The sequence below is a fragment of the Belonocnema kinseyi genome, chromosome 6 (assembly GCF_010883055.1).
Source record: "Belonocnema kinseyi isolate 2016_QV_RU_SX_M_011 chromosome 6, B_treatae_v1, whole genome shotgun sequence".
Classification (NCBI taxonomy): Eukaryota; Metazoa; Arthropoda; class Insecta; order Hymenoptera; family Cynipidae; genus Belonocnema; species Belonocnema kinseyi.
The window spans coordinates 55,772,472-55,783,324 of NC_046662.1; the positions used below are offsets into that span (position 1 = coordinate 55,772,472).

Below are 10,853 nucleotides of genomic sequence, written 5' to 3' on the forward strand. Positions count from 1 at the left end.
AAAACAGAAAGTTGTTTTTTTTTATAAAACTTTAGGGGGGTGTTTTTCACTCTCAAAAAAAAGTTTCCATTGCGATTAGAACTTCGCGCAAACAACTTTTTTTCGATACGCCTGAATGTACAATATGTACACACTAAACCCCAAGAATAAATTTTAGCTTTCAATTAGATAAAAACGCTGCAGCACGTTTATCTGACGAAAAATAAAATTTTTCTGAACAAAGAAAAAATTTATCTCGCGTAAATAGTTGTTTGACATATGTGATATTTCAAATGGCTGCGTCTATGTTCACAAAAAAAATTTTCTTGATAAATTTAAACATTCTCGCAGTTAACCTCTGAAATAGACTGATATAACCAATTCGTAGGTTACGTTTGCACAAACTGCAATCAATTTTTAAAATGGCAGATAATGTTTGAGGTTTTGTAGCGAAATTGGAAATTTGAAAATGAAAAACATCAATTATTGAAGAAAAGCTAACAAATTTTACGAATATACGGTTATGTTTGGGGTTTCTCAACTAAAATTGGCATTTTAAATCAAAAATCTTCAAGTATTAAGGAAATTTGATCAATCTCAAGGATATACGGTTATGTAGAATATTAGGTTAGGTTTCGCTTTTCTCAACGGTAATATATATTTTGAAACAAAACTCATGAATTATTGACTTAACACCTTAACTGAAATTGATATTTGAAAGAAAGAATCGTCGATTATGAATGAAATGTAACAAATTAGATGAATTGAAAGTTATGTTTGTAAAAATATATCAAGAAAATGGTTTATTTATGTAAAGATTGTGAAAATGACACAGCGGATTTATCTGATAGTGTTTTTCTGTTTGTTTTTTTTTGTCGAATCATTTCCAATAATTATATAGTTGTGTCGATGTTTCGGTTTTATTAAAAAAAAATCATTTTAATTTTCAAAGATTTTAAAATGTGGGGTAAAAGAATATGGAATTGTTTGAGGACATCTTTTCAGGTTTCTAAGAAAAATTAAAATAATTTTTCATTTTGAAAAATTAATTTAAAGAGATTCTTTAAAACGATTTTAAAAGATTTTTAAAATAGCCAAAGAAAAATTCGAAAGATTGTAAGGCAATTTTTTTAATTTTTCAGAATAAATTTTAAAATAGAGGAAAAATTTGAAATCCGTTTTAGAAATTAGAAGGTTTAGAAGATCTGACAAGATTTTTAAACAGATTTCCTTTTATTCCTTTGAAAATTTCAAATAATTTTTTATTTTGAAAAATAAACTTTAAGAAAAAATTGAAAAAGGTTTTTAAACATAAAAAACGATTTCCTAAAATCTCTGAAAATAGTTTAGAAGATTTTAAAAGAAAATTTCTCAATTTGGTTATTTTTTAAAATTCCGAATGATAATTGAAAATTTTGAGAAAAATTCGTGCTAGTTAAAAATATTTTTAGGAATTTAAGACGTTTTAAATAGATTACAAATATTTGAAAACTGTGACACGTTTTCGAAAATTTATGAATAAAAAAATTTCCTTAACATTTTTTAGATTCTTTTCCTAAAAAGTGACATTGTTAAAATATTTTAGCTTCGCTACAAAATCTGATTGAATAAAAAAATATCACATTTAAGGGTTCGTTACTTTATTGTAATAGAAAGCAATGTTTGAGGATTTATCATATTCCTTGCTTGTCATCTATAGATATAATAATTATATTTATTATATAGTATCATTATATTTTAAAACAGCAATATAAGAAAAAGTTAGTTATTTATCACTATATTTAAAAGTTCTTGAATATCTGGGACTACCAGAAAATAACGAAAAAATTAATAACAAAATAATAAATTAGCAAGAAAAAAATAACGGAATTATAAAATAAATGAATTTTCGTATGTCCAATTCCGCTAAAAAAAACCTCAAACATTACCTCCCATTCTTAGAATTGGTTGCAGTTTGGGCAGACATAACCTACAAATTTGTACTATCAGTTTACTCCAGAGGCAAACTCGCGATTCGGGTTAACTGCGTATCATTCAAAAGAATTCAGTTCAAAAATTTACCAGCTTACGAAGAACAACCTCAAAATACGCCACACAATATTATTGATCAATCCTATATATAAAAACTCGTAACCTCCATTAGCAGCGCCTGGAGGCGAAATCTTACATTATCAATTTAATAACGTTGTTTATTCTATGGCGACATCTTTCTTTCACGTATAAAATTAACCGAAATAAAAAACTAGATTTCTACTTTTAGCGATTGCCGATAATTATTTCCGTTTTGTATATACAGTTATCATAAACTAAATTAGAATTAAATAAATTTATTATTTTCATGTTCTAATTATATTAATGATTTAATGTTAAAAAACGTGTTCTTTTTATATTAAAAGTAAATAATAACGTATTTTTATTTTAACGTTATCCAATTAAAATTTATTAACTATTTAATATTGAAGCTATAGTAATTCTAAATTTTACATTATTGAGTCAATAAAAAATTTTTTTTCTCGTTTTAGTTATAATAATAATATTTTCATGATTTATATATTTGCAAGTTATAAAGCTTAATAATATTATGTTGTACATGCTTATGAATTTTATAATAATATTATACTAATATTTTTAAATTATTTACAAATTTAAAATTAAATATAATTTCAATACATTTTAAATTGGTTTATTTAATGTTACAGAAATAATTTTTTAAATTTTATCTTAAATACTAATTTGGTTAAATAATATAAGAGTTCATTAAATTAATAGATGTATTGTGAAATCATTAAGTTTAATAATATTATAATATAAATTAAAATGTATTTATAAAAAATAAGATATCAAAGAACATAAAGATTGGATTTAAATTATTTAATATTTAGTAATATAAATATGTTATTTCCTCTCAGATCATTTAAATAAATATTGTCTATTACTTTCGTAATAAAAGTTTCTTTTTTTCTTTTAAATCCTTGTATTACAATTATAAAATTTTTTCTGTGAAATGAATATTTAAATTCAATTTTCTAAATTATATGTACACATATTTTAATTATTTTAACTTGGTTAGAAAGCTTGTTAATAAACTAAATGTAGAGAAATGCAGTTTTAAATTTGAATGAGAATATAATTTAAACATTATTTGAATGTTTCGATGAAAATAATTATTTCATGTTTTTTATTTTGTGAACTGATTAATTTATTATCAACTGATTCTACTAGAAGTGACATTTTCTGGAATTAATTTAAAAGTTTAAGATCAAATAAAATTTTTATAAAGAAAAGTTCTAATTTAAAAAAATATATAAAGTTAAATTTATTTGAATTTTATATAACAAAATTATATTTTAATGGGTTTTCTTTTGTAAAATGATCAATTTATTACAAGCTATTTAACGTTTTCTGAGGATTAGAGTAAAGAAAGATTAAAACTTAGTTCCTGAAGTTGAAGTAATTTCTATAATTTAATTATTGACTTAAAAGTTCTCTAATGGAATATTGAATATAATTTGAATATTAAAAAATAATTTATATGTGCAATTATATTGTCTCAATTAGATAATTTTTCAAATGATTCTGATGTACTGAAATGTGTATTTGAATTTGATTTTTCAAATCATATGGAAATACGTTTGATTTTTTTCTGAAATTAGTATGAAAAGTTATTAATAGAAAAAATTTGTAAAAATGAATGTGATATTAAAAGAAAATCTAGAGTACAGATTATTTCTATGTTTGAATGAAAATGATTGTATAACGCTTTTCATGTTATCATTTATGAAATTATCAATTAATTGCTAAATGACTAATTTTTTCACAAAATCGAACTAGATAAAGATTCAATTATAACTTTTTTTCATGAAGTATTTTATGTTGTGAAATAATTTTTTCTGACCATTTTGCTACCATATTATTATTCCAGAGTTTTTAGAAGAACAAAATGTTTTCTTTTTTTTACATCTGGGTAATCTTTTTTTTTTTAATTTTCAAAGCGATAAGTAAAATAAAATTATTGCAAAAACTTATTTTAAGAATTAGAACAATAAAAACGTCTTAATAATTTCGAAAGGTTTTGAGATTACATTTTTTTAAACAGTTATGGGAAAATTTTTAACAGTTAATATTTCATTATTAAATAATAATTTTAAATTTCAAAGATTTCCAAATTGTTTTTAAAAAAATATGAATGATTTTAAGAAAATTATTTACATTTTCCAGAATTTAATTTAAATTTACGTAAACTTCATTTTTTAGGGCGTCACGAGAAGGTAAAATATATAGTTAAGATTCATGGGAAAATTTCAAACAATGTGTTTACTAATGAGTTCTAAGAGCTCATTACAAATGATTACAAAACGTTTCAAATTATTTCGTAAAATTTTAAAAAAGATTTAAAAGTTTTTAAAACAACATCGCGACATACGTCTGGTCACTATTGTTTTTTTCCGAATTAAAAATTGTGAACAAAGTTTGTGGAAAACTGAAAACCTATATAGTAAAGTATCACATGCCCTTAATTAAAATAACTTTGAAAGGTCTTAAGTGAAGAAATAAATGTTATTCAAGTACCTAGGAAAATCGGGTGTGTTTTGAGACAGCCGTTTACATTTTAAATAACTTTTTAAAATTACAAGAAAAATTCCAGTCAGATAAAAAAATTTGTAAGAAATTAAAAGAAATTGTGTTGATATTTATTTTGAAAAGAGCTCGTACTTTTCCTGATATTTTGTAAAATCCCGTGAGAAATATTTTTTTAATCTAGATTTTTTGTTGTAGAATCTGAAATATTCAAAAAACTTGTATAATTTTCTGCAAATTCTTGAGAAATTCTTGAAGATTTTGAGCTTGATTTTTTACATTTTAACTGATTTTTCAAAGTTTCAAGAAAAATTTCGTTAATTTAAAGTTATTTTTAGGAATTCAAGAGGCTTTGCATAGATTTAAAATATTTTAAACCTTGGAAGCATTTCCAAAAATTTATGGAATATTTGTCATTTCTTCTGAAATTATAAAAGCCCTAAATATCTTTTGAAAAGGCTAAAATTTCTCTAATAATTTGTAAAATTCTGTCAAATAATATATACTCATTAAAATTATAAAATTTGTATAATTCTAAAAAAAACTGCTGATACTTTTTTCCCGGTAAATAATTTGAAAATGTGTGTAACTAAAAACATATCAAAAAAGCATTGTTGTGTTAGTCAAAATATTGCTTAATTTATTTTTATACTGCACTTCATCCTAAAAATCTATTTTTATTTAAAAACCGTCTATTAAGTTTTTTAAACTAATACAAAAAAATGTTACGTAACTGCAGTTAGGGTGTGGGAAGGTAAAAGTGTTTAAAATAACGTTATGTAATATGTGAATAAGAATATAAGTGTTCAGGAAATTTTGACAAATAAATTTTTATTAGAAAATTGAGTAAATGATAAAAATGAGTAGAAAAGTTAGCGCGCGCGTGGGCGCGCATAGAATAGTCTAGTATATGATTACAACTTGTCACAATATATGTAGCCAAGTTCAGTCCTTTAATTTTGTTGAAAACCAGACTACCATGTGCGCGCGCCGGCGCGCGCATACTTTTATATTCATTTTCATCATTTACCCAACTTTTGAATAAATATTTATTTGTTTAAATTTTTTACCACACAAATTTTCACTGAATTAAAATCTGAATTAATGTATTCAAATGAATACATTAATTCAGATTCTAATTCCCTGTAATGTAGAATTTACTATTACTATGAGTAATGTTAAAGAGCGAGATATCATTTGAAGATTTGAATTTTTTTTTATAAAATTTCAAATTTTAGTGAAGTTTGATATGGTGAAAAAAATTAATCCGTTGGTAATTAATTAATTAGTTTACTACATAAAAATCAACGAAAAAATATTCTCATTGATACATTAAAATGATTTCTACTTTAAATTTTTATAAAAATTAGAATTTTTATTAACATTTTTAACTAATTTCAGGAAATTTAAAACATATTTTTGAAATTTGAACTTATATATTCATTATACAAATCATATGTAACATTCAATTTTATAACCTTAAAGTGAACAACCCATTTATATTACTTAATCTAGAAAAATTAAAATTCAATATTTATGTTATTTAATATTCTAAGAAAATTAATCAGCTAATAAGTAATTAATCTGTTTATAACATAAAAAGGAATTTAAGAATTATTTTCAGTGAATCATTCAAATAATTTTTATTCTTCATATTTAGAAAATTTGAGTTAATTATAACATTCTAAAATATTGCAGCAAAAATACAAATATATTCGCGGATAATTTTCAAATCATTTAGCATCATTTAACATCCCAAAACTTTACAAAAATAATGTAACTGGAATGGAGGTATTTTAAACATTCGCAAAAAATTTTATTTCAAAAGCTGCTCACATCTCGCTCTATCGATTTCCAATGTCAAAAGGAGGTTTCAATTTATAAGAAAAGTTGACCTTGGAATGACCTTCAAGGTCATCGTCAAGGTCAAATTAAAGGTCACCATTGAATTCCTAGTGAACACCGACTTCAGGTCTCCAAAAAGCAAGTTTTTGGCTTTATACAAAAATTATCTTATGCAAATTTCAAAATTTCCTAAAAAATATGACTGATACAAATATATTCATTTCAGTCACATTGATTAAGTATAAAGTTTCTCTTTTCAATTTTAACTTTCACAAAAATGAAAAAAAGTGTGAAATTCGTCAAAATGAAAGTGGAAATGAAATTGAAAAGGTGACACAATGACCGCCTTTTTTTATGCTTTCAGTTTTTTCAATAAAATATTTGTATATGCTTAAAAAAGCGAATTATTTTAAATAAAGTATTACAACTAATTCATTTGCACTTCTTACCCTAAGCCAGTTTACAAATACTGCAAGACCGCCTTTTTGATTTCTAGCTTTCGTAAATGTTTTGTACTCCTGTTTATAAAAATACATCTGCATCTCCATATCGTACCTATTGAAGAAAAAAGGATTACATGAAATTTAATATCGAACTTTTTGTCAGTGTCAGTGACGATAAAAATATCAAGACAGCATTTTGCACTTACTCAAAATTTTTTTTCGTCTTCTCATTATATAAAGTGTGCTCACTCCCGTTACCCTTTGTGGGGTTAAAATAAAAATGATTATTATTCTGTTTATCTTTATTAATAGTTGCATCAAGTAGAGTTTAGATTTTCCCAGTAAGCCTACAATTTTTGACGTGAAAAGGAAAATTAAAAATGAGTAGTTGAAAAAATTTACTCATTGGTATTAAACCACGTTATAAAATTTTGTTGAGCAAAATAAATTTGCATTTTCACAAAGTGCGATTAAATATTTTTGAATCGCCTTATTTACAAATTAATCTTTCGTAAACTATTTATAAAAAATGGATGAAAATTTTATGAAACTAAATATCAGCTGGAATTACACTGAAACTCTTCAATAGCCCTCCCTTCTATAGCCGTTCCGAGAATTGACGCCGTGCAGAATGTAGGTGTAACAGGAGCTGTGCGGAGAACGTGGGATTTGCGACTATCACTCAGGTGAGGACTCAGGCGTGAACAACAAAAAGCGGCGCGGGCTATAATGAGTTAGTTCCCACCGACCGTCAGCCTTAAAATCGGTGCTATAGAAGAGTTTCACTGTGTTTTATCTGCACTTATAGAACAGAAATTATTTTAATAATATTTAACTCAATCATTCAAAACTATTCAATAAAATAATTTCTTACAAGTGTAATTTATAACAAAAAATTACCATAATTTAACACTTTCTGTCTTTATAAGCATTTGATAAATAAATTCTCAACAAATGAGTTTAATAATTGTTTTGGTTGATTTACTTTGTAGAAAATACATTTTTTTAAATAAATTAATAAATTTGAAATTTTCATATATTTGTATTTAAAATACTGTTTCATTCCGATTATAAAGGATTTTATGTTAAAAATATTACAAGATTAAAATGTCGCGTTATTTGAATATTAATGATCAGGAAAAATAAAAAGATAATCAAGAAAAAATGAGGGAATTTTTAAAATGAACTTGCATAACTAGCAAAACATTTATGGAGATTAAAAATTACGTACAGGAGGAAAGGGGGGGGGGGTCTATTCGGAAGTAATAGCTTAAAAATACATTCTGTTGTGAAGGTGACGTAGTCTATTTAAAAGTTCCACAATTGTGTTAATAAAGGTAGAAATGCCTCAATATTGCATTCTTTTAATAAACTGTTCTATTTATAACTTTTTTAAATTCAAGTAGCAAAATTTCACCAGTATAATTAAATAAATTTCATAAGTTCCGTGTTGAGATAATGCAAAAAATTCTGAAAATTTACCTTGTATTTGCTCCAATGAAAAGTGGTTTTTTCAAATACGTAAGTTCCTTTTAGAGGACCACCCGTTACCCTTGGAGTATCTTCAGACCATTTAGGTTTTAATTCCACTATATTTAGGAAAAGTAAAAAGTTATAAAATTAAATGAAGCAGAATCAAATTCACTAAATGAAATAATTTTCCTTTAATACCAGTGTAACCATTATTTGTCATGATAATTTCGTCTGGAAGTAGATTAAAGTCAAAAATTTGCCCTCCTGTACCATACATTGGAAATTCACCCTTGGAATCTGGAACCATTTGTATGGGAGATTGATGTTGCCCATCGCTACATACTGGAAAGTTTTTACCCCAATCTTTACGATCCCTATAATTAAATGACTCTACAAAAAAGAAATTAATTTTTTTTGTTAAATTTTCTCATGAAAGAAATGATAAAATTTGTTTTAAAACAGTTTTAAAAATATCACTTACGTGCTCCTAATAAAAGACCAGAAAGAATAGTCACTATCAGGTGTAACTGTTTCATTTCTAAACTCATAATTTAAAATCGACAAAATGAAAATAATATTATAAGGTTAATATTTTAAGATTTGAATTTAAACTTAACCTCTTTCTAAATTTGTGTCAAAATCCAGAGTTGTGATGAATAAAGTGTACACTCTACAAAGCAGATGCTAATATCTTCAAAACTGAATTCACTGTTGAAAAAACGACTTTATATACAGGCCTAGTTTCTTGTGCCCCACACCATATTTTCCAAAGTTTATTACGCTCGTCATTGTGTAATATATTATGCACAGAAAATAGAGAGATTGTTTAAAATATATTTTTCTCTTATTTTTATTCATTATTGGTCAAAAACTAGTGGACAAAGCTAAGTTAAACTATGAGGAAGATTCAACTGCAATGTTAACAACAGATTTTTTTATAAAGTATAATGATTTGGGGTAAAAAATTTAACACGGTTTGAAAATATGAATTTTTTGTTCACATTTTTTTCCTCTTTTAACTTCATTTTAAATTAAAATCATTTTTGGCGAAAATATCAGCTATTACATTTTTCATTAAGAATATATCTTTTTTGGTTAAATCATGTTAAACTCAATACTTTTGTTTAATGTTAAACTACTTTCAAATAACAAAAATATTGTGACTTAAATCAAAAACTGTAATTTAAACTTTTGACGAATTACAGTAATGAATTTAAACTGAAATTTTTTCTATTTGTTTTTAAAGAAGGTTCTCAATGCACTTACGGCTTTGACTATTGCATTATAATAGCGACACTTGCGCTACGAGCTCAACAATTAGGTTATAGCCAGTTCTATTTCAAAAATAAAACGGCGTAGACAAAATTGAACTGCATACAAGCAGTAGGTTTATTTTTCAATACAAATTTAATTTTAAAAAGATTTTTTTTTATTACTAAATAGAAGCATTAAGCCTTAGGCTTTGATTCCGTTCGTTCAAACTTCAGTTTTAATACAAATCTACGTTGATTAATTAATCTAGGACATTTTTAATTTATGCTGAATTAAAAATTTCATAAAAATAATTTGTGAATATTTTTAAACTCTACTAAAAATAACGCTTTAAACTTAGGGATATATTAAAAACAAAAATTGCGTGTTTTCTAAAATGATTTGACCTTATGAATTTTGGTCTAATTAAAAAATTTCATGAGAATAATTAGAAAATATATTTTATGTCTAGTAAAAATATGAAATGAAATTTCTTACTCCTTAAAAAAAAATTCTTTTCCATTTTTTGATAAATTACGAAATGTTAAAAAACCTAAATTTTTCCTTTTTTATCGTAATAAAAATGTCATTAGGATTGTGCTCAAGTGTTTTTGGCATGTAATAAAAGTTTTGACAAACATTTATAAAAGTCATACAAAAATTTTGTTCTAAATTTTAAAAAAGCTCTAACTTTTTGACTTTTAGTCTAATCGTAAAACTTAGCTGGCATGGTTTTTGAACATGTTTAATATCTGGTGAAAGCTTTAAATAAAATTTCCTTATCTTCCAAAATCATATTTTTTTCTATTTTTGGAATATTTTTAAAATTTTGAAATGTATATAACTTTTCTAATTTTCATCGTAATTAAAATTTCCATTTGGATAATTTGCAAATGTTCTATCCATTCCTAAAAAACTTTGACAAAAATGTATAGAATTTAAGAAGAAAAAGTTCAAACATTCAAAATACTCTAAATTTTTAAATTTTTAGTTGGAATTACCTATTTTATGAAATTAAATGTCATTTTGTGACTTTAAAAAATGTATCAAAGGCTGAAACGATTGGACAAATACTTCAAAAGTTAACTTGACTACAATACTCCGGTAAATATACACACAGGCAGACATACAGGCAGACATAAATTCAACCACACATCATACATAGAAAAATACATTCATACATACATACATGCATACAGGCCGCCGCAGACATACTGTCACATCTACATACATCCAATACACACAGGCATATACGTATACATACAGTCAGGCCTAAAGGCGGAC

The 10,853-nt window shown here is 24.8% G+C and overlaps 1 protein-coding gene across 1 annotated transcript in view; it reads right to left on the reverse strand.

The window, feature by feature from the left end:
- LOC117175403 (carbonic anhydrase 1-like) overlaps nt 1–8,854 on the reverse strand; it is a 10,097-nt gene extending 1,243 nt beyond the window's left edge. The window contains exons 1-5 of the mRNA XM_033365113.1: nt 8,800–8,854; nt 8,517–8,708; nt 8,328–8,434; nt 7,052–7,104; nt 6,852–6,957 (exon numbers count right to left, since the gene is read on the reverse strand). Coding sequence (XP_033221004.1) covers nt 6,852–6,957; nt 7,052–7,104; nt 8,328–8,434; nt 8,517–8,708; nt 8,800–8,854 — 513 coding nt within the window. The remainder of the gene's footprint in view (nt 1–6,851; nt 6,958–7,051; nt 7,105–8,327; nt 8,435–8,516; nt 8,709–8,799) is intronic.
- Between the last annotated feature and the right edge of the window lie 1,999 nt (nt 8,855–10,853).